At 35.0% G+C, this 24758-nt stretch overlaps 2 protein-coding genes across 4 annotated transcripts; both read left to right on the top strand.

Annotated features, from left to right (window-relative positions):
- Window positions 1–863: 863 nt before the first annotated feature.
- On the top strand, window positions 864–5522 carry LOC122027211 (translin-associated protein X-like). Of its 3 annotated transcripts, none has more exons than XM_042586130.1 (8): window positions 864–1046; window positions 1165–1265; window positions 1471–1550; window positions 2177–2318; window positions 2386–2535; window positions 2630–2831; window positions 4779–4890; window positions 5274–5522. In XM_042586130.1, exons 1-7 carry the CDS (start codon window positions 974–976, stop codon window positions 4874–4876), a joined length of 846 nt encoding a protein of 281 aa, XP_042442064.1. In that variant the 5' UTR covers window positions 864–973; the 3' UTR covers window positions 4877–4890; window positions 5274–5522. The 3 variants fall into 3 exon arrangements, with proteins under 3 accessions (XP_042442064.1, XP_042442063.1, XP_042442065.1); XM_042586129.1 differs by having other exon boundaries at window positions 866–1046; window positions 1162–1265; XM_042586131.1 differs by having other exon boundaries at window positions 866–1046; window positions 1162–1265; window positions 2630–2719.
- Window positions 5523–8474: 2952 nt separating this feature from the next.
- On the top strand, window positions 8475–21402 carry LOC122027543 (SNF1-related protein kinase regulatory subunit beta-1-like). Its single transcript, XM_042586530.1, has 4 exons — window positions 8475–8825; window positions 20101–20279; window positions 20403–20565; window positions 20737–21402. Exons 1-4 carry the CDS (start codon window positions 8649–8651, stop codon window positions 21049–21051), a joined length of 834 nt encoding a protein of 277 aa, XP_042442464.1. The 5' UTR covers window positions 8475–8648; the 3' UTR covers window positions 21052–21402.
- Window positions 21403–24758: the final 3356 nt, after the last annotated feature.

The following is a 24758-nucleotide window of genomic DNA, read 5'->3' on the forward strand; positions in this document are numbered from 1 at the left end:
TGGCTAGAAAAATATTCGATTTGTATTTGAATTTATCGAATTCGAGCCGAACTCGAATATGTTCGAACTTTTTTTCGAGCCAAACTCGAGCCCAAATTATATTATTCGAGCCGCTCGCGAGGCTTAATATTTATTAATATAAATTAAATATATATTAAATAAATAAATTTCAAACCTTTCGAACCTATTTTCGAACATTATTTAAATAGTTTACAAATATGTTCGAATATTTCGAGAACTAGAACTGAACATTTTAAATTTTTCGAGCTTTGAAATAAACTCGAACTCGAATATACTAAATTCGAATCTTAAATTTTTCTATATATTCGATTCGATTAATTTATCCTCCTAATTTAGATAGTATGATAATTCATCCTTGGCCCAGCTCTTCGATAGGTCATTTAAAATAGCATCTTGGTAAATGATAACTTAGATAAATCGCTCCCGAGATAACAATGCAGCGGTAAGATTTTTAAAGTGGTTAGTCAGATATTTAAGGATCAAATTATAATTATGTCCTATATTTTTGGGTCTGATTTTTTTTATAGTGGAAAGATACTTCTAAAACACTGGCTGCTTCGATAAGACTCCATTAGCGTAATCGAAGCGAGATTTTAAAACAGTTTGTTAATTTTTTTTCCCAGTGTAAAACTAATTTTAAAGATTTTAGATAAAAAGACCGCAATGCCCTGTTCCGTTTGGGTTCGGATCAAATAAGCCCGCATACACCAATTCCGTTTGGACTCGGATCAAATAAGCCTGCATTCCCCTATTCCGTTATCGGGTCAGTCGAGCACAACACGTATGTCAGCGAGCTCGAGTCGTGCTTGGAACGGCGCCGGCCCGTTAAGAAACGAAAGAGGTGTACGGTTTAATTTATGGTTTTGTCGCTCTTCCTTGGTTCAACTTTGGCCGGCGCCGAGAGAGAGAGAGACAAAGCGTGGGCGGTGCCCCAGTTACGGCGAGGAGACGGATGTTGCATGTCGCTTGCGGCAGACGACTTCTCTCTTTCATCATGACCACCAAAACCCAGCACCTCCATCGGAGTCAGTTCCTCCTTCAAGTCGAACCCTAGTTGCCCTAAGAGCAACTCAATCCGCGCGTTCGGCATGATTCCTTTCTACTAATTTTTTATTTTCCCCATTTCCTCTCTGTTTGTAGTAGCCACGATTCAGGGGTTCGGCAAGAAGCCGAGGACACTGACGACTGACGATTCGCCCATCAGAGTGGAGTTTGCTCAACACGTCGATTATCTCAACCATCTGGTGAGGTTTCCATTCTCTTTGTGCGTCAGTATGATTGCTTGCTTCTTTAGAAGGTGCTGTTTTTAACACTTTATCCAGTTCTAATGTAATAATATGGTGATATATCTAATATTTGGTTAAGGTTTACATATCCCGGAGCATAAATATTCTGTGTAAAGTTTACTAGAGGTGTGAATTTAATCCCTAAATTTAATCTAATTTGTAGAATGACAAGAGGGAAAGAGTTGTCAAGGCTAGCCGTGATGTGACGATGAACAGTAAGAAGGTCATATTCCAGGTGCACAGGTGCGAGATATGTAAGAGGCATTCAACATTTGTTGTGCCCGGCCTTTGTGGTTGGCTAGTAACCTTTTGCATATGTTTGTTGTGCATTGTCAACAGGTTACTATTTTTATTGTTTGATTTGGACTATTATCAACTCTTCTGCGGAATTTTCCTTGACATGTATCTTTTGTTATGTTAAGGTACATTATGTCAAACTAACCAGCTGTTGAATAGGAATTTTGTTGGTGCATGATGATTGATAGTATATCTTATTCCTCTTCTCCAGTCACACAATTACCATGAGAATTGTACTTAACTTTGTTAGCTAACACTAATTGCTCTCAACAATCAAGGCATTTTATATGCAATTGTAACTATTTGTTGTCACTCAATTAACTATTACCCTTACTAAGAATTATAGGTTGACCCACTAGATTGATGCTAAATTCAAATCCCTCCTAGTGGACTGTTAATGTTGTTGATGTAAAATATCCCATGTTTCTTTTATTGGATGCATGCCCTTCATGGCTTCATATAGCATAAACTATGTTTCCTGCATTCTTATTTTGTACAACTACAAAGAGGTAGTCTGAACTTCTGATGCTCTCTCTACATGCTATTTATCTTATTGCTCTTTGTTACTACAGAATGAGCAAAGAAAATAGAGAGGAAACTTTGGCAAAGGCGGAAAATGATCTTGCTGCTGTGACAAATCAGTACATGTCAAAACTAGTAAAGGAGTTGCATGGAACTGATTTTTGGAAGCTTAGACGATCATATACATTTGCTGTTAGCATCTAATAGAAATTTCATTTTGTTCTTTCTTTATCACCCTTTTAACTGTAGAATCATGTAGGTCCAGGAGTATGTTGAAGCTGCGACACTTTTTAGGTTTTGTAAGTCAGGAACTCTGCTAAATCTTGCTGAGATCAATGCTTCTCTGCTTCCTCTTACCGAGGAGTCTATTGAACCATTACAAATAAATGTTCTAGACTATCTTTTGGGGGTAAGATCTTACATTAATAACCATGTTAGGCATCCAGTCAATTACTAGTTGTCTTCAAGGGAAACAAGCTCATACATTTTTCTTGTACTTTTAGCTTGCAGATTTAACTGGAGAGCTTATGAGACTAGCCATTGGTCGTATCTCAGATGGAGAAATTGAATATGCTGAGAAGATCTGTCAATTTGTACGTGACATATACAGGGAGTTAACCCTTCTTGTTCCTAGTATGGATGATAACTTTGAGATGAAAAAGAAAATGGAAACGATGCTTCAAAGCCTAGTGAAGATTGAAAATGGTAGCATGTTATTTTTTTCAATATAATTTTATTGGTTTACTCATTGTATTCACTACTTATATTAACTTCTTTTAACACCTCTTCCTGTTTTGGATTGGCTTTTGTTACATTTTATAAATTGAATATGTTGAATAATTTAAATAATATCAATAGTATATTGCTCTAACATTTGTTAAAACAGGAATATAGACAACAAGCATACCATAAGTACCAACTAGCCAGGCTAAATGGTTTTCCCCCATCTCTCTCTCTCTCTCTTTTTTTTTTTTTGCTATTGTAGCTTTATGTAAAAACATATCCTTGTTACCTGCAACTCATAAGTTCATTTACATTTCCTTTTCAAAGTTATCCAAAAGGAATTTACCAAGATACTTAATTGGAGATCCTCTTGCATTTAAGCTTATCTCAAGAAACATAATTTGGAGATACTAAAAGGTGGAGTCTTATCATCTCCTCACTTCCTACTTTCTTTGACATTCCCTTTTAGGTCCAACATCATTAGAGGTGAGTGACTGAATAGGATAATTTATTAAAGCTGAAGAGGGAGCCTAATCCAATCAAAAATGACAAGACACTTAGGTAGCAGATAGTATTTAAGTATATTTTAAGAATTATTTAGAGATGTGGACTAAGAGCAAAGTTTTATCCTCCTCACTTCCTTTTTTTTTAACTCTAGTTGATTCATCATCGCCTATTTGTGTTTGTTTTGGTTGAATATCTAATTGATTTATCATTATCATGTGTGTTTGTCTCAATCATTTGGGTTTGACTATATAAATTTTATCCCTTCATTTAGTCTATATATCTACCTTTTTTTTCTTGTTTGTTTGGGCTACTGTTGACTCCATGTGGTCATTATCTTTTTTCTCTTAAAAATATTGTCATAATGCAAACCCTATCATCTTCAGTGCCTCACTTTTATTTCTTCAGTTCAAAAATTGTCCAGCACTTCAGCCACAAAGCATGACCGCATAAAACTAACAGTCTGTTGCTTTCTCATTTTATTCACCTGTCTGATAAATGATTGTTAACAAAATAGTGGAAGTTATTATGGTAAGATCACTAAATTACAAGAAATTAATATTAATCTGGGTTGGCTGTTGTGTAGCACTAATTTTATCATGGACCTATCCTTGTAGTGTCGGTTATTCTGTTAGCTAGTTTACACAAGTGCATGGCAACTTGGTTATGTGTTTGTGAGTGCTTTTGGTGCATGTTCTCACTTTATTTTTGGAATTGTGCATTTGGTTAATTTAGTCTGTAGCTTGTTCATTTCTCTTTCAACATTGAACTTGATCTATCTTTCAATTGTAGTTATTCTTATTTTCTTCATGCTTTTCTCAGATGTATTACTAAGTTTCAGCTTTTTTTTTTTTTGGCTATTTTTGATTTATGCTGAAGTGATTTCTTAACTTCAAACATGTTTCATTTAGGGGCAAGGTGAAATTTTATTTGGTTTTATGGTATTGGTTGTTGGTATTTTCTTGTTATTACATGATGACACGCACGTGCACGCATATGTATACATTCATGAAGAGCAAACATTTTGAACACAACCATGTGGCATATTTGTTGATAAAAATACTACCAAAGGCAGTGTTTCTGTGAACAGCTCAATACTTGGTTCATTCTAAAGCATTTAGTAAGTAGTAACTAGAGATGAAGATTAAAAGATGAAAATTTTTAATATTTTATTTGTCATGGGAAAGTTTCTTTATTGATGGTTGGCTCCTTATGAATGTTATAATTGTTCGATCAGAAGGCTTGAATATTTTATTTTTCTTGAAAACCTATTATTCTACACCTTTTTTATTTTCTTCTCTACAATAAATCATCATGTGGTTTGTTTGCTGCTTTTGAATGATATAGTTGGTTTTTTCTAGAGGACTGCATTCTTTTTGTTTGGAAATTTTTTAAGGTTCACCCTTTATTTTCATTTGTTTCCAGCTTGCTTCAGCGTTCATGTCAGAGGATCAGAATATATTCCCTTGCTTGGTTCTGCAGATCCAGATTACTCATTCCTAGGCTTACCAGATACAGAATGATGAATAACTATCAGGTGCGACTACTACTGTATAATAATTGTTAGTATTTTTCTTATATTGTCGTTCTAATTATGTTCGAAAGACAACTTTTTTTCCCCCAAATATTCACATACTGCCCGCCCTATCACGGGTAGAAAAGGGGCATTTTCACAATTATTTTCAGAGTTGACTAGCTGTTTGAAAATTTTATTAAGTCATGAATTACTTGTTAGAAGTGCTCAAAATGCCAAATCAATAAACTCGGGCACTACTATGCAAAATCATTTCGAGTCCCAGTATTTCCTTTTTGATATTTTTTTTAATATTAACAACGTAACCTTGTACTTTGGCTTCCGTGTGGCAGTTTGCTTCAAAGCTCAAATAGTAACAATCTTAATGCTTTGACTATGCAATGTAGACTGATGGATAGTCGGAAGCTGGACATGGAAATTGCACCAAAAGAAGAGGAGAAATTATGGTTCAACGAACATTTAATCGTACTAGGTAGACTTGTCATTGACAATTTACTCTACCAAATGATAAGAAAATCAAGAACTCCAGCAATGTTTGTCGTCTCACATTAGTGGCTGATAAGGCGTTTTATTGGTCTATCAAAATATTTGGCAATTGATTTATCAAAATCCTTGTATGTTATTTACATGCAGTCACCCAGTTTTGCTTAGTATTGATTTCAAATCATATATATAGCATTTGTTTCAGCTTTCCTACCTTAAAACAAATAGGGGCGTTTCATTAGGATGGAGTATTACAGATATAACAGTAAATATTATTCACTAATCTATCTTATGATAAAATGATCCAATTTTTAAAGAGGTATGGCTGTTGCGAAAATAGATGTGATACAGAACATGTCCACGTATTACATGCCGAATGGTGTTTCAAGGAACGACTGTTGCAATAAGATATTGTAATAATATGCTTATTTTCCGTCACTTTCTCATGTGAGTCCCGAGTTGATCGTCAAATTGTCATGAGCTTGTGACCTAGCGTTTCTTTCGCACTTTACTTTTAATTTTATTTCACTGGCATTATATGTTTTTATCTAATTGAATAATTCGAATATTAATTCCTTAAAGAGCCACCGATTTTAACAATTTCACAGCATGTTCATTATTGGCGTGCTTGCTTAAACTGAAGAGATAGAGAGAGTAGAATAAAACGAGAATTTCAATTTCTTAGTTAATTGGAAAAAAAAAGAAGATATTTTACTATCACAAATAAAGTAATAGTTAAATTGCTCTAATTCAACTAAAATATTACTTACATAAATATAAAATATGTTATTATTATTTATTAATTCAATTAAAATTATTTAAGTTTATTAAAATTACTTTCATTTAACTATTCCCGCTGAATCATAGCTACTGTCATTAGCAGGCACGACGGTAAATGCAATATGTAATAAGAGTATTTTCAATGAGGATATTTAGAATATTTTGAGGGGATATTTTTTCAAATATTCTCTTTCTCAAATATCCCTGATTATGGAGGATATTTGAGGGATGAATGAAAATTACCGGATATAAATTTGTATCCGATGATTTCCTCTTGTGAGGCTCATTAAAAAAAAATGGGTTGTCATTATTTTGAGTTTTTATTTATTTATTTTATTTTAATTAAATATGGTGACCCATCAAAAATATGGGCTGTCGTGGCTTCTAGATTTTTTTTTGAATTTTTTTTAATTTAATTAAATTCAGAACATTAAAAAAATTAAAAACTAAGAGTACGTTAGAAAAATTAAATGTTCTAGAAATCAAATGTTCGGAAAATTAAACGTTTGAAAAATTAAACGTTAGGTAACATTCAATTTCTCCCTATATATACATCATTTCTTTCATCTATTTTCATCATTTTCATATCCATTACTTATCAAAAATTTAGAGAGAAATGGATAAAAATTCTGATCATTATTTTAGGGATTTGTTCAACTCTCTAAATATCGACGAAAATTCTAGTGAAAAAAAATTCTCGAGTCCGTCCTAATTTCTTCAATCCCGAATTTCCATTTCCCACTCAACATCCACCAAATTTCTAACTTTTTCCATACCCCACCACCATATTACCATAATTTCCAAAGTTATTCAAATTCTTTGAGTGACGACCCTCGAGCTCCGTTTTATACATGTCCTCCAGAATATTGATAGAGTAGTCAGTATTTCATGCAAGCCTCATCTCATGGAATTAATCCGCTTCAATCACTAGAGATTCAATTAAATGAATCGAGAAGAGCTAGTGTGTGATGCAACTGATAATGATAAATGTACACCTTATGCAGTCCCCGATTCACAATTTCTCCATTCTTATCTTAAATAGGGGCCGACGATATTATTCTCAATCAAGCACTAGAGATGGGCAACGAATCAGATGAAGATCATAGCAAGCGAATAATATGGACAGTAACAGATGATAAGCTCCTTGCAGCGGCCTACACAATTATGAGTGAAGATTTAGTAGTTGGTAATGTCCAGAAGAGTGAGTCATTTTGGAAACGAGTTGCGGCATACTTCAATACCAATCGAGCTAAGGGAGCTAAAAAGAGAACTGCGGAGAAAGCAAAAATCACATTAGGCTTCATTGAAAAAGATCGTAAATAGATACAATGGAATCTACAATAAATGATATAATGATCGACTAAGCAAATGGAGTGACGAGGATTTGATGGTGCGAGCTCATGAAGAATACATGAGTACTTTTAAAACTACTTTCCAATATGAGCATGTGTGGAGAATCGTGAAAGATAGTCCTATGTATGCTCCTCAATTCTCAGAGCGACGGGCTACAAAAAAAAGCAAGAACATCAGAATCATTAGGTGCACATATTGACTCTTTTATTCCTAACATAATTGTTGATATAGATGATAGAGAAATCCGATCTCGTCCAATGGGACAGAAGGCAGCAAAGAGGAAAGATAAAGAAAGAGTAAGCATAATTGATGAGTTGAATCAGGCTATGCAGTAATCAATGGAACATTTGGAAGAGTATAATAACAATAAGAAAGTTGATCAACTCATCCAAGCACATCAACTCCTCGTAATGGACATACGAGGCATGACTGATGAACAACTTTAAAATCATCTAGTGATATGTGAACAAATGAAGAAAAAATTGAACATGTAGTTAATTTCTATGATTTATTTTATCTGCGACATATTTATTTTATTAATTATAGTTTATTGTTATGTATTTTATTAATTAAATATGGTTTGTATCTCTATATTTCAGTTTTAAATTTATAAAATATTTGTATGTGTATAAACTTAAATTTATATATCTTCTACTATATTTTTCTTAAAATTAAATGTTAAAATTAAATGTAAGTTAATTAAATGGTCGTGGACCATAAATATTTGATTGATGAGATATTTGATTGTGGAATTGAGAATATTTGAGAGTGAATATTTGATGGATAGGACCCATAAATATTTGATTGGTGGGATATTTCATTATGAAAATTGAGATATTTGAATAGTAAAATATTTGAAAGATGATGTGAAAGTGAGGGTCATCAATATTTGAGAGAAATATCTCTAATTATTATGGATGCTCTAACAAAACTCTTTTAATCTTTTACCTATTAATTATTCTTATATCGTATGTTTATTTGTGCTTAACCGTTTCTGTCTTTCTGAAGTCGCTCGCTTTCGGGATCGCCATCCACCTCTCCATTTCCGCCGCCCCTTCACGCCACTTCTCGGCGGCGGTCCCACCGGACGAACTCCGAATTGACCAACGGAAGAATCGATCGGGAGGAGAGGAGAAAAGAGCAGGATGGGTAACGTGAACGGGAGGTACGAGATCGAGGACGATAACTCCTTCGGCAGATCGAGACCCGACGCGGACGACAGTTCCGTCGACGCCCGCGGCACTAGATCCGTGGACTCAGTCGATGAATGTCCTCCAGAGAGCCCTGGACGATCCCGAACTCCCCTCATGTTTGCCCCCCAGGTGACCGTCTTGCTCTTATCCCTAGATCACCACTTTTATACGTTCTTTTCGAGCTGATGAGACAATAATCGGATTTACATTTGAGCTCAAAATGATAGGTGGGAGAACGGCAAAATACTTCTTCGACTAAATGCTGCTTTCTTTGCTATGTTCTTGTTAGTCCCAAATGAAGATTGATTTCTAAAACGCGATATGCGGAGAAGCAGTTTTCATTGCTCATGAAATGTTTTGGTCGAGGGATTAATTTGAACTTCTGCAGTAGAAAAGATTCATTGGAGAGTTGGCTTCCTATTCCAATAAAGCTATTGTCTGTTTTAATAATCTGTATAAGAATAAAAATAAAGAAAAAAATATCTAAAACGTAACTAAGTTTATTTGGATGCATTTCTTCATACTATAAACATCCAATCGAAGAGAGAAAATTCTTCACAAACAAAGGGACTTTCTTTTTGATAAATATTTGACAAGTTTTTCACTTGAGCTACAAGGAATATAGGACAAATTCCATTCTACCTTGAAAAAGAAAAAGGAGCTGACCAAAATTCTAGCCTACAGCTATCTGAAATTTTTGAACTTATTTCAACCTTATTTTCGACTAGCCTACCTTGTGTGTGCTCCATTGTGCATCATTTGATGCAGTATTCTAAACATGAGATTATATCAGTTCCGGAATCCTTTCTTTTGGGATTGCTATGGAGCAGCAGCTATAGGAAGTCATGTTTTGCGCATAAACTAAATGTGTTTGTTCCATCAGAGTGAACAGAGCCAATTTGATTTGCATGTATGAAAAAATGCTTAAATAAATGAAATGTAATCAAGAACACTTTAGACAAATGTAAAAACTCCTAGACATATGTAATCAAGTAGATTTCTATAAATTAGAAATTTATGCTTATATCATAGATATCATAGGCAAAAGAGCATCCCTATGGTCTAACCTTAGCAGGCTGTTTTGACTCTTGTTTTTGTTCCTTTTGCCAATTAGTAGTAGTATGACTGTAGCGGAATCTTGGAAGATATTGCACCTTATCAAAAAGGTTCAAAGATTGTCAAATTAGGACTAGCAGATTTTGTGAGCTATGAATCTGAAATCTAAATGATGTTCATAATGGGGCCTAGTTAGACCGGAGTTGGAACATGCCAAATTTGGTGACCCTAAGCATATTTAGTTTGGTTAAGATTATTGTTTTCCTGTTTTAATGAATTTCTCTCTGTTAATTATGTGCATGTAGCATCACATGCAGCCAATATAATTTGACTATTACAAAAATTTTTCTGTTCTTGTTCATAGAGGTTGTTAATTTGTTTGACAAACATATGTTGTAGAGGTTGCTGATTCATTTGGTTAGCACATATTATTCTTATTGGTTTTACTCATTATTGCTTCATTTCAATAGTTGATCTTTCTTCTCTCTCTCCTTCGTTGGTGACATAATAATGTGATTCTGTAGAAATTGCATAATAATTAGAACAATTTGCAAAAGTGAACTTCTACATGGGCAGTTCTATACTCACTAATTTGATAAAGTAGATCTGCACATGGAATATTTTCATCATCCTCTCCTCTTCGTTCACAGCTTTTTATCATAAATATATCCTCGTGGAGATGAGAATAATTATAAATTCAAAATAAAGATCATCACATAATTTTCATTTACCATAAATACAAGTAGCATGAAAATGAATGATTATGAGATCATATAGTTATAAAAAAACACCATTTATAGATTAGATTAATATCAACTAAATTAAATTTAAATTCAACTAATATGAAAATGATATTACACCTTTGTTATTCAATACTATTAGTATCAACTATTTTGGACCAACAACAAGAATCAGTGCGCAAGCCTTTAACCAGTAGTAATATTTACATCCTTAAATCTTTTTTCATGTATTTTAGCTAGATTTTTCTTAACTCTCCTCTGCCCCCAACTTCAACTACAACTGATTCAAACTACAAAATTCACCAATCGTCTTTGAGCATATGCCTATACTATCTTAACTTTTGTTCTCTCATCTTATCACCAATTGGAGGTACACTTACTTTTTCCTAGATAGTAGTAGTTTATTTTTTATCATTTTCAGTAATCTCAAACATCCGTTTAGTATTATGATCTTCTCTGTTGCATTAGGTTTTTTTGAAGATGATAATTACATGTTGTACATTAATTACAGACTAATTTATTACATCCTTTATGTTGATATTATAGCATTCTGGCATTACAAAAATTAATGTAATTGTATTCTTGTTATTAGAATTAAACAATTAATATGATTAGTGCTCATATCACTTGAATATTGCTCGTTCACAAAACTTTGAGGTGTGTGGAGGGTATTAGTAACTTTCATTAATAATGTTGGGGCTACTAAATCTATAACCATTGTATATTAATTTGCATCCGATTCTGGTAATATAAAGGCATATAAACATCTAGTAATCCATACCCTGCAAAAATGTATTTTTGTATTTGATGTAAGATATGGGTGTGGTCTTTTGCTTCCCTTTACCTCATAGAGCGAGTGAGAGAGAGGACACGTATGCTCAGTTAATTGTATGCAAGAAGACTCTTTCCTTGATGTAAATTTATACTCAATGGAGATTAGCAAAGTATGGCAATGAATGATTTGCCAAAACAATCACATTTCCTCTGTACATCATTTAAATGCCTAATATACAAGAGCATGGGTAAGATAGTGCTATGTAGTTGAGTTTCACTTCCACAATTATGGTTTGAAATATTGATCTATTATTGTCTCGTCTCGAGCCTTAAAATCTTAATTGCACATTATTAGCATCAGTTGCTTAGTTTATACTCCATAGTGAATAGTGACTGATAAGAATGTCAATAGAAATTAATGCCTTTATAATCAAATTCCATATATCGAGCCGGTCAGCCAACACATATTCTTTATTGAATCATAGGTCCTCAACTGTTTATATTTCTTGAAAATGTCATTAAGTTTGCTATTTTATCATTTTATGTTGTTTCTGGTCTCTTACAATAGCTTCATGCTAGTCACTTGTCTTTTCAGATATTACATATTGATGCAAATAATGTTTTGTTAACCTGAATCAAATTCTGACTAGACTACTGACTAAAAATGAGATGGAATTTTCTTTTATTGTGGAATTTTCCTCTTTGAGTCCCTCTTAATTAGTTTGATTTTGTGTGGTTTTTAGTTTTCTTATCTGTTTAGGGCATGCAAACAAAAAATCTATAAGGTTATAGGTTGTTTCTTTCAGGATGTGTCTTACTTCATGTGTTCATTATAGGTTATCTGGATTTGCTTTTTCATTCTTCTTTTTTATAGCTTATTGTATGTAAAATAAATTTAAGGAAGCTATGCTACAATTATAGTACTTAGTAGGAAGAACAGATGAAAATCTGTCAGCAACTTCTGTAGCAACCCGCCTTTTATGTTTCCAATATTGCTATTTTAGTGGTGTAACATGGATGTAGAACTATCTTTATTTGAAATTCTCTTCAGCAGTAGTTGGTCTAGGAGAGTATAGATGTTGAGACCCTTGGCTATGGATCGCGTAATGGGACGGTTTACTGGCTGGTCGGTAGGATCAACCTTCGTCTTCTTGGTTTTACGACCTTGACGGCCTATGGTGGTAGGGGGGATTTGAGGCTCGAGGAAATTAGAAAACCTCTCAATCTATGGATTTAATTTTTTTTTTTTTTGTAAAACTCAATGATAATCTTTCTTGCATTATTTCAACCATTTAAATACAACTAGGACGTTCCTTCTCGACGAAGAAGAAGACAACCCCTGAATAAGAAAAATTTTATTCTTACTAAAAATAAAAAAGATACTAGACTCAATTCTATTTAAAATAAAAGATACTTGACTCAAATAAAAATCAATTACTATAAATTATTATAGCCGAATCAATTCTCTTGATTTGCACCATCCTTTCTAAATCTGCCGTGCGTGTATCTCTTATATTTGATGGGCTCCAGATTCTCTTTTGTTGTATGGGCTCGATCCATAACATTACTCCCTCCCTGAGAAACGGGTTTGTCCGCAAACACGAATGATGGGTAACGTTCCATGATAGCCACTGCATCTTCCCATAAAGCCTCGGCAGGGGATAATCCCTCCTAATGAACCATAATTTGGGAGCGTCCACGATGTCGATGTGAGCGATAGTCGAGAACTGCTAGAGGAGAAGGAATGTAATCTTCCTGATGTATGGGGGAAAGAGTGGGGACGCTAGGGATGCTGCCATGATATTTCTTTAAAGAGGACACATTAAAAACTAGGTGGAGCTTGGCGCGGTCTGGTAATTGGAGTTTGTAAGCGACATTACCCACACGGTCAATGATTTTAAAAGGCCGATAAAAGCGAGGAGACAGTTTTGAATGGTTCTTGGACGCTAAACTTACTTGACGATAAGGCTGAAGCTTTAACAACACCATATCTCCTATCTCAAATCGTACCTCCCGATGGGATGAATCATAGTGAAGTTTCATGCGATTTTGGGCAGCAAGAAGGTTTCCTCGTAGATTCTTCAGAAGTTGTTCCCGAGTTTGTAGCTCCTGATCTACTGATTCAATATGAGAAGTACCAGCCAAATATGATAATAGGCGTGGAGGCGATCGCCCATACACGACCTCGAACAGGGTGGCCTTGAGGGACGTGTGATAATCGGTATTGTAACAAAATTCTCCCCAAGAGATCCAATATACCCATTTCTTTGGAAATTCTCCCGTAAAGCAACGCAAATACATCTCAATAACCCTGTTCATGGCTTCAGTCTGGCCATCCGATTGGGGATGGTAAGCGGACGAGAAACAAAGTTGCGTCCCACTAAGACGAAATAGCTCCTTCCAGAAAGAACTAGTGAAGGTTGCATCACGGTCACTGACGGTGGTTTCTGAAAGACCGTGAAGCTTAAAAATGTTATCAAAGAAAACTCGAGCCACATTCACACTTGTGTATGAGTGTGATAAAGGGATGAAATGAGTATACTTAGAGAAGCGATCCACAACAACAAACAATACAGTTTTACCTTGAGATAGAGGCAACCCGTCAATAAAATCCAAGGAAATGTCTGACCACACTTGGTGAGGAACAGGCAAGGGTTGTAGTAATCCCGCGGGCTTTAAATGCTCCACTTTATTGTGTTGGCAGATTAGACATTCACGCACAAACATGTGAACCTGTTGTTTCATCCCGGGCCAATATAAATCTCGTGTAATTCGATATAATGTCTTGTGATATCCTTCGTGAAACTCATTATGTATCATGGTTATTATTTTAGAAGTGAGAGGAGATGTAGCAAGGAGATAGATTCTGCCTTTGAAGAATAAAAGCCCTTCCTTGTACTCCATGTGAAGTTTGCCTCGTTGTGACACCTGAATAAGGTGTTGAATTTCCAGGGAAGTAGAGAATTCAGATTGGATGTCCTCTGTTAAATTTAATTTAGGTATGGAGACAGCAGTCAACTGTCTATTATTGTTGTCACGACGTTAAAGTGCATCTGTCGCCACATTGTTTCGGCCTGCTCGATATTCGATGAGAAAATCAAAACCCAACAGCTTACTAATTCAGTGTTGTTGAGGCGAGTTGGTAATCCGTTGTTCTAATAACAATTTTAGACTGTAATGGTCAGTTCGAACCAAGAACTTGTGTCCCCAAAGATAAGCACGCCAATGACGTATAGCTTTGGCCAATCCGATGAGTTCTTTCTCATAAGCAGGGAGCTTCTTGTGTCGTTGGGCTAAGGGACGGCTAAAAAAAGCAATGGGGCGTCCTTCTTGTTGCAGAATTGCACCAATCCCCATATCCGAGGCATCACAATCCACCACAAATGACTTTGAGAAATCGGGCAAGGCAAGTACCGGTGTGGAAGTAAGGGTGATCTTTAGCTTTTGGAATGCCAATTCCGCCGCCTCATTCCATTCAAAAGAGTTCCTTCGCAAGAGGCCAGTTAGAGGGGACGCCAACACTCCATATCCTTGGACAAATTTACGATAATACCCCGTGAGCCCCAGAAAACCACAAAGGGCATGAAGAGTAGTGGGTTGTGGCCAATGGAGAACTGCTTTAATTTTGCCATTATCGACGACCACCCTTGAACGAGAAATGACGTGACCATGATAGGCAATTTTCGTCCGAGCAAATAAACACTTAGATTTTTTTAGGAAAAGGTGTTGTTGCTGTAATATCCCAAAAACGAGTTGCAAATGGTGGAGATGTTCCTCCCAAGAAACACTGTAAACCAGTATATCATCAAAGAAAACTAGTACAAATTTTCTCAGAAAATCGCCAAAGATATTATTCATAAGAGCTTGAAGAGTTGAGGGGGTGTTGGTGAGCCCGAATGACATTACTACGAACTCAAAATGGCCATGGTGAGTGCGAAAAGCCGTCATGGAAATGCTGTCCGGTTCCATTCGGATTTGGTGATATCCGAATATGAGGTCCAACTTAGTAAAATAAAAGGATCCATGTAATTCATCAAGCAATTCATCGATCACAAGGATAGGAAACTTATCTTTAATTGTCTTTTCATTGAGAGCCCTATAATCTACACAAAAGCATCATGTGTCGTCTGTTTTTTTTACTAATAAAACTGGCGAAGAGAAAGGAGATGTGCTTTGTCTAATCAGACCCTTGGCAATTATGTCATTGCATTGACGCTTGATTTCATCTTTTTGCGCATGAGGGTATCTATAAGAACACACCACGATAGGGTTGGTACCTTGTTCAAGTAAAGTTTTGTGGCAGCACTTATAAAAAGGTGGAAGGTCGTTGGGTTCCTCAAAAATTGCAATATACTTTTCCAGAATATGTCGTAGTTGTTTTTCATGAACTTTTGGAAGGGTAGTTGTTGCGAGAGAGGCCACTTCTGCTGTTAGAGTAGCACCAGATCCTTGTAAATAAATGGTGTTGTCGGTATGTCGAAAGCTCATGCGCATCTGGGAGAAATCCCAAAGGATGGGACCAAGGGTGCGAAGCCAGTTGACTCCCAACATTGCTCCAATGTCCCCCAATGGTAGAATGAAGAATTCTACATTAAATTTGTGATCACCCAAATGGATTAATACATTGCGGCAGACCCTAAGGCATTGTAGTCGTCGCCCATTAGCTATTGCCACCCAGAGCGCAAGACTTTTGTCAGTAGATAAACCCAAGATTGATGCAAGTGCTGAATTTAAAAAGCAATGAGTATTTCCCGAGTCGATGAGGACTAGCAAGGGGGTGTGGTATTCGTCCTTGAATCCGCATGGTTTGAGGAGCACGGGTGTCAGTGATCGCATTGAGGGAAATTTCAACATCCTCGACGTGGTTCTGTTCATCATAATCTTCTAATCCCTCAAGCCAAAAAAGACGTTTGCAACGGTGACTGGGAATGTAAAGTTCGTCGCAATTAAAACAAAGGCCCTTGACACGCTGTTCTTGTTGGTTGGTCCTAGGAAGATCGTACCGATTCCACTGTACAAAAATTTTGTATAAGTGTCGAACCTTTCCTAAACAACCTATTATGTTCTTTAGAAATTAAATTAGGAATTGCAAACAGAACTTAACATTATTGATTCCAAATTTAACTTATCTGTTCTTGATGGTTTAGATTTGGATCGCAAGTGGAACTTAACACTATTGATCCAAATCCATCTATGTTATAAAGCTAATTAAATATTTATTTCTAAAATTGGCTCCCAGGTCAAACATGGCGAGGCACTAGGCCTTCTTGGTTATGAGATCATCCACCACTGTCTCGACAAAACCTTTAATAGAAATTCAATATTTAATTTCTTAAAATAACATTAGGTTTAACCGAAAAAACAATCGAATCACAAATTCGAAAAACAAAAAAACACAACTTCGAAATAAATCCGAAATTCTAGAATCATACGCCTCTTGTGTTTGGAATTCTAACAAAGAAGAATTAGTATGATGCGGAAAATAATTACTAGTTATACCTCTTCTTTGTATGCTAATAACCTCGAGATCTTCTGCCGTATTCCTTGCCTCTTCTTGGACGTCGTGTGAGCGACGATCCTCTAAGATGAACACCACCAAAAATTCCTCCTTCTCTAGTATTCAACCGCCACCACTACCACCAAGGAACAAAAGAGAGCAAGGGGAAAAGAAAGAAGAGAGGGGTCGACCACAATAAAGAGCTCCAACAAGAGAATAATAATTGATAATTACATGAGGCCTTCCCTCCCCTTCTTTTATATTACTTGCCCAAGGCAAATAAGGAAAGACTTTTTACAAAAATTAAAATCTTCCTCTTGTTTTTTCCTTTTCCCCTTTTATTTTTCCTTTTCCTTTCTCTTGATTAATTCAATCATTGATTGAATCAATCATTGATTGGCCGACCCCTTAAAAGGAAGATAATAATTCTTGTAAAAATTTTATAAGCAAAGAAGGCAAAGAAGGAAAGCTCTTATAAAATTTTACAAGCTCTCTTTTAATTTCTTAAAGTGGATGTTAAAAAAGGAAAGTTTTAAAAATTAAAACCAAATTTTAAAATTTAAAACTTCTCTTCTAAAATTTCCTTTTTTAACATGGTTACAAAAATAGAAAGTTTCAAATTTAAAACTTTCCTTTTTTCTAAATCATGAGGATGGTTAAAAAAGGAAAATTTTAAAACTTTTAAACTTTCTTTTAAACCATGTGGCCTAATTCAAACAAGGAAAGTTTTATAATTTTAAAAACTCTCTTGTAAAACTTGTAGTTTTCTACAAAGAGAAGATTTTAAAAATTCAAAACACCCCTCCTTATTTAGATTATGGTGGCCGACCCCTCATTGCTTGGGCACCAAGCAACAGGCCGGCCCTGTTTGAGGAGATAGTGGTCGGCTTCTATGGCTTGGTCACCAAGCCATGGGTCGGCCCCCTCTTGAACACCAAGATGAGCTTTTTCATGAGTGGATTTAAGGTTTCATTGAGGCTACGACAGGGACCTAGAAGAGAAATTGGTTTTGGCCTTCCGACGAGCTTGAGTATCTCGTGTTCGCCCCGAACACACAACTCAAGTTCATCAATAATAACTCATTCCACTAGAGAGTTATTATTGCACTACCGCACTAATCCCAAATTACATTATGGGTTCCTTCTTATTATGAGTGTGTTAGTATCCCTGTGTTTAAGATATTGAATGTCTATTAATTTAATTGAGTTATTGACAACTCACTTTAATTAATGTCTTAATCCAAGAGTAGTACCACTCAACCTTATCGTCATGTCGGACTAAGTCCACCTGCAGGGTTGAACATGACAATCCTTATGAGCTCCTCTTGGGAGCATTCTCAACCTAGATAACTAGGACACAGTTTCTCTCTATAATCAATAACACACACTATAAGTAATATCATTTCCCAACTTATCGGGCCTATTGATTTATCGAGCTAAATCTCACCCTTTGATAAGTTAAAGAAATAAATACTAAATATATATGCTTGTTATTATAGTAGGATTAAGAGCGCACACTTCCATAATAACTTAGCTCTAGTTCTTTTATTAAGTCAGTATAAAAGAACTTACCTTAAATGGTCCTACTCAATACATTCAGAGTGTACTAGTGTAATTTATTAGTCAAAATAAACTAATACCTAATTATACTACGACTATTCCAATGGTTTGTTTCTTTCCATCTTAGTCGTGATCTACTGTTTATAATTTATAAAGAATTGATAACATGATTTTTTGTGTGTGACACCACACACCATGTTATCTACAATATAAATCAATTGAACAACTACACTTAGCATATAAATGTAGATAATGACCAATGTGATTCTTTTTATTTCAAATATAAATGTTTACAAAAAGCTAGGCTTTTAGTATACACTCTAACAGTTCTTCCATTTCCGTTCGATTTAATCGTTTGATAAATGGTTGCTTCGGTGGCAGGACGGGGGTGCACCGCGGTGTGACCGTTGATTCAGATCGTTTGGAGCGACGTTCATAAAGACGAGCAAAACTCATAGCCGAAGTGAGATCTTATGGGTGGTGAAGCTCGACTTCCACAGCAATGTGATCTTGGAGGCCACTAATGAATATTTGCACTTCTTGTTCTGAGGTTAAGGAACTCGCTCGAGCCGCCAATTGTTCGAACTTTCGCTGGTAGCTTTCCACGGATCCTGATTGTTTAAGTTTTGCAAGCTCACCCAATTTGTTGTTGTGAATAGGTGGCCTAAACCTCAAATTACACTGATATTTGAATTCCTCCCATTGAATATGAGGTCGATCACGTTCGAGTTTGATGAACCATAGTTGACCATCTCCCTCAAGATGGAACGAGGCTAGGCCCACCTTTTCTTCCTCCAAAGTGTGTTGATGGCGAAAAAAATGGTGGCATCGATTGAGTCATCACAAAGGATCAGATTCACCATCATAACGTGGGAAATCCAGTTTCGAATATCGTGGTATAAATGAGGATCCCTCCTCATGGCCATAATACCCTTTGGAGTGGTGCCTTTGTGGATCAGTATGATTGCTGCTCTCTTCACCTCGATGGTTGTTGTGCGAGTGTAGATTAGAAAAGCTTTTCGACAATTCCTCTAGTTGAGCTTGGATGAGCTGTTGTCGTTTTTCATTGGAAGCTTTGTCCTCCTGGTAGATTTTAAGAAATACATCAAAACGTTGTTGAAGTGCTTGTGAGTCACCCATTACGACGGGTTTTGATACCAATTTGTTGAGACCCTTGGCTATGGATCATGTAATGGGACGGTTTACCGGCTGGTCGGCAGGATCAACCTTCGTCTTCTTGGTTTTATGACCTTGACGGCCTATAGTGGTGGTGGGGGGTGGGGGGATTTGAGGCTCGAGGAAATTAAAGAACCTCTCAATATATGGATTTATTTTTTATTTTTTTGTAAAACTCAATGATAATCTTTCTTGTATTATTTCAACCATTTAAATACAACTAGGACGTTCCTTCTCTCGACAAAGGAAGAAGGCAACCCCTGAATAAGAAAAGTTTTATTCTTACTAAAAATAAAAAGATAGTAGACTCAATTCTACTTAAAATAAAAGGTACTTGACTCAAATAAAAATCAATTACTATAAATTATTATAGCTGAATCAATTCTCTTGATTTGCACCATCCTTTCTAAATCTGCCGTGCGTGTATCTCTTATATTTGATGGGCTCCAGATTCTCTTTTGTTGTATGGGCTCGGTCCATTACAATAGAACAATTGTTTTATGTACCATCCAATACTAACATATGTTTAAGGCATGTTTTTTTCTTAAAATTAAGGTAGCATGTCTATTATTGCTAAAGAACGAAATAATTTTATGTTTCAGATTCCTGTACCTCCCTTGCAAAGCTCTGATAATCTATACAATGAACATCACCTATGGATGAAAGAGCCTGATCAGTCTTCTGAAGTCTACCTTGAAAAGGGTATTCCTACATTGTTCACGTGGAATTATGGAGGAAATGTTGTCTTAGTAGAGGGATCATGGGATAACTGGGCTTCAAGGTATATTTTGTTTCACAAGTATCTTTTAATTTCAGACATCTTTCCTTCATTCAATGGGGATTTGTTTTGTTATCCAAGAAAAATCTAACTGGAGATAAGAACTTCAAATTGTGCTTCCCTCAGGAAGCCAATGCAGAGATCAGGCAAGGACCACACGCTCTTAATGAATCTCCCATCTGGAGTTTACCAGTACAAGTTCCTCGTTGATGGACAATATAAATGTATTCCGGATCTTCCTCATATAACCGATGAGATGGGAAATGCAACCAATGTTCTTGATGTCCATGTGAGTTTATTTGCGTTGTACTGTGCATAAATTTTTTCTTTGGTTAATTGCATTAGTGAAAAAAGCAAGTTCTGCCTGTAAGATTTCTTTAGCTGATCCCTGGAACAAGAACATAGTTAAATAGATTCTAGTTGGTTCACCAAGTATACTTTCCTGTTGTCTTTTTGCCAGGATTATGTTCCCGAAAATGTGGAGAGCATATCGGAATTCAACTCTCCACCATCACCTGGCTCCAGTTATAGTTTGTCCTTGCCCAGAGATAAGGATTTTGCCAAGGAGCCACCAGTTGTCCCATCACAGTTACACCTAACAACACTAGGAATGCCGGATACTGATGAATCCTCACTCAAGCCCCAGCACGTCATCCTCAACCACCTCTTTATCGAGAAAGGTTCACCTTCCCAGTCAATGGTAGCCCTTGGCCTGACGCACAGATTTCAGTCCAAGTATGTAACTGTCGTCCTATATAAACCAACCAAAAGATGACAGTGCATTTCTTGCTGCTCTCAAAAGCTGGTAAAACTTGCATGGAACTTGGCTGGATATCAATTGATACCATATATATTCTCACTGCTCAGGTACCTCCTGCTGCAACTTCTGCATAGCCTTGCTCTCATTTTTCTTTTTCGGATTTGAATCGCTACTTGCCATTTCTCTTCAATGAGTTGTTTTTTTCCAGAGTGATTGAGGTTAGTCATCAATGTGTAAAGACAAAATTACGTCATTTTTAGATTCTCTTTTGTTATTTATTTTTGCATTGTGAAAAAAATACAAGATTTCTGTTGTATTCATCAAATTGATATATGCGATTCAAGTCCAGATCAGGGTTGTTAATTACGTTTCAGTCCATATTTAGTGCACGGTTTTGCAGGCTTGAACTGATGAACTTTCCATCTATTTGGATATGAATATAATTCTATTACCCATCATGTCTCATCTGAATGAGTTGTTATTATAAATAAAATAAGAATATGTGGAACTAAAATTCTCATACATTTTATCTCAAGGCATTGATTTTATTTTAGGGGAAATTTCATTAGATTCTCTACAATATTCTTTCTTTTAGAAAAAAAATAAGACTTGAATGGTTGTTTTCAAATTTTTTAATCTCTACTGATCAACACCATTAAGTAATAACATAATTATATGGCGTTATTCTCGGAGTTAATAATGTTAAGTTGTTAAGGCACTACTTAAATGGCTAGGATTAAAGTGATATGATTTTGAAAATTTTAATGGTTTTGAATATATATATATAATGCAGTTGAAGAGACTAAATGAGATATTTTTTTCTTTATTTTAAATTCCAGAAAAAACAAAAGTTAAAAATCAATATAATTTGAAGGAGTAAGAACAAGGATGACGTCAACTTGATTAAGAAAATTTGAACCAGCTCTCTGATATAGCATTATGCGACGGGTCCGTGCATGAGCGCCCAATGCGCGCCTCTTCTTCGCCAGTTTTTTTTAACCTTCCGATTATTTTAATAAGATTTTATATTTAAAATTTAAATGTTGATTTATAGTATTAAATATAATTTTTTTTAAGATGTGCAAAGGTATGCTACCTAACGAGTGTGAGATAAATATACTCGTGCACCCCTTAAAAAAAAATTCGATTTTTTTTTTATATTTAATACTATAATTCAATTTTTAAATCCAAAGGATAAAATTTAATAGCATAATTTAGAGTTATATATATATATATATATATATATATATATATATATATAGTTCGTTTGTGAAAATGTTTAAGATATTGGATTAAATCTAAGTACCTCAATCAATTCAGTATTTAGCTGTCTAACGTTTATTGTGTGATCATGAATGAAATCCGACGTGGATGATCTGACATGGTTAAAATCTAATTTTTTTAATCCTTCTCTCATCAGCATGCAATAATTTTTATTTTTTTTCTTAAATTAAAATAAAATTCTCTCTTATCTCTCCTATTATTGCATATAACTATCACTATGGTATTGATGCTATAACTCTGTAATAACGGCTACAACTATATAGTAACTGCTACAACGCTACAGTAGTTACTATAACAGTACAATAACTGCTATAATAATACAGTAACTGCTACAACGTTGTAACAACTTCTATGTTATAGTAGTTACTATAGTAGCTGCTACAATGTTGTAGCAGCTACTACATAATAACTGTTATAATATTGTAGCAGCTATATCACATTTAAAAATCAATACAATAGTGGTTATTGTATGCAATCATAAAAGAGAATAGAGAGAATTTTATTTTAATTTAAAAGGAAAGAGAGAAAAATTCTTACATGCAGATGAGTGAGACATTAAAAATATTATATTTTGGTCACGTCAGATCGTCCACGTTAGATGTCGCTCATAGTCCTGTAGGAAGCGTCGGACATTACACACACACACACACACATATATATATATATATATATATATATATATATATATATATATATATATTGCGGAGCTCCACCAATGTATTTTTTAAAAAATTTATTTATTTTTTTATGTTTGATTATGTCAATTAAATTTTATCTTTAGATTTAATAATTGAATTATAATATTAAGTATAAAAAAAATTTTAATTTGATTTTTTTTTTTTACGATGTATACAATATGACATAAGATCCTTTATATATCTAGGAAGATTCACCGTGTAACAAAAGATGTTTTATTTTTAAGTAACTTTTTGTGATTTTAAAATAATTTTTTTTATCCTTAGTTGAATGATGTACTAATTTTTTGAATATATATGTATCCAGATATTTACAGTTCGAACTTTAACTATGATATATTTCTAGAAATTTTTTCTTCAAATAGAGGGCGTAATCAAAGATGCTGAGTTTCTGGGTTGATCGTCACATGTACTTTCCGATTTATCCTAATGACCAGTAAAAAATTTTCATAGAGTCAAATCGATCATCTTCCGAAATAATCAATGAGAATAAGTATTATTTGTTTTTAACTAACAGTAAATCTTGCTGGACAGAATCTGGCCAGCTAGAAATCTCTATCTCCCAATTAAAATGCATACATGGACATGCATATAATTAATATGACCATATGAAATTACTAAAATACCTATACATATGCATACATGCATATATTCTAGCTGGCCAGATTCTGACCATTTAGCAATACCCTTTAACTAAAACTTGAATGATTTGTTGAAAACTTACCTCGGATATGAAACTTTGAATATTTAAAGATGTCATTATTATTCCCGATAGCATTGCACGATGAGTCGTCACTTTGTCCGAAGCAATCACATCTTTTCACCTTCTAAAGATTAATTATTATATCCTAAACGGTAAGACAATCCTATAGGTTAATAACTATACCCTAAATTAAATCCTAAACGTTAATTATTATATCTTAAATTTTAAGTCCGGCAAAAATTCTAAAGTTATATATATATATATATATATATATATATATAGAAATGATCTGCTGCGGACAAAGCCGAACGGACCGCTGCGGACTTGGTTCCCTGATCGATCTACAGACCGATCAGGAGGTTCCCTGATCGGTCTCTTGGTTCCCTGATCGGTCCAGAGACCGATCAGGGAACCTCCTGATCGATCTGTAGACCGATCAGGGAACCGATCAGAAAGGCAAGTCCGTAACGATTCGTACGACTTTATCCGCAGCAGATCATTTCTGTATATATATATATATATATATATATATATATATATAATGGACAGCGTATAAATCTTATGTTTATATATATCACAATCCATAAAAAAAAGTTATATAAGATAAATTGTTCCTCCCAGCACGTACACATTTATTATATATTTTTTTTCAATTGATCCTCTTTGAATAACGCTAGTTGTTGATTGGATATATACCTCGTTCCATTATATAAGATAAGAAATATCAGTATCGAGACAAGAAAGAGATCTTCAACATCGACCTTCTGACGTTCAAGTTAGTCATCAAAAAGATAGAAAGAAATAGAACAACAGTAAACACATACGTAAATAGTGAATAACGCGTATCTTCATCAATGCATGAACTTCCTTTATATAGTACCTTGATGGACAATGTGCATGCTCCCTAAAGTGCGAGCATGCTTTCCAACCATCTCATGAAAGGACATATCAGAAAAGTATCTCTGAGACCATACCTTAACAATGCATATAAATCCCCGATGAGACAGTGGAAGCTTCCTCCGTATGATTCACTTGTTGAC

This window comes from Zingiber officinale, chromosome 10A (genome assembly GCF_018446385.1).
Source record: "Zingiber officinale cultivar Zhangliang chromosome 10A, Zo_v1.1, whole genome shotgun sequence".
Taxonomy (NCBI): Eukaryota; Viridiplantae; Streptophyta; class Magnoliopsida; order Zingiberales; family Zingiberaceae; genus Zingiber; species Zingiber officinale.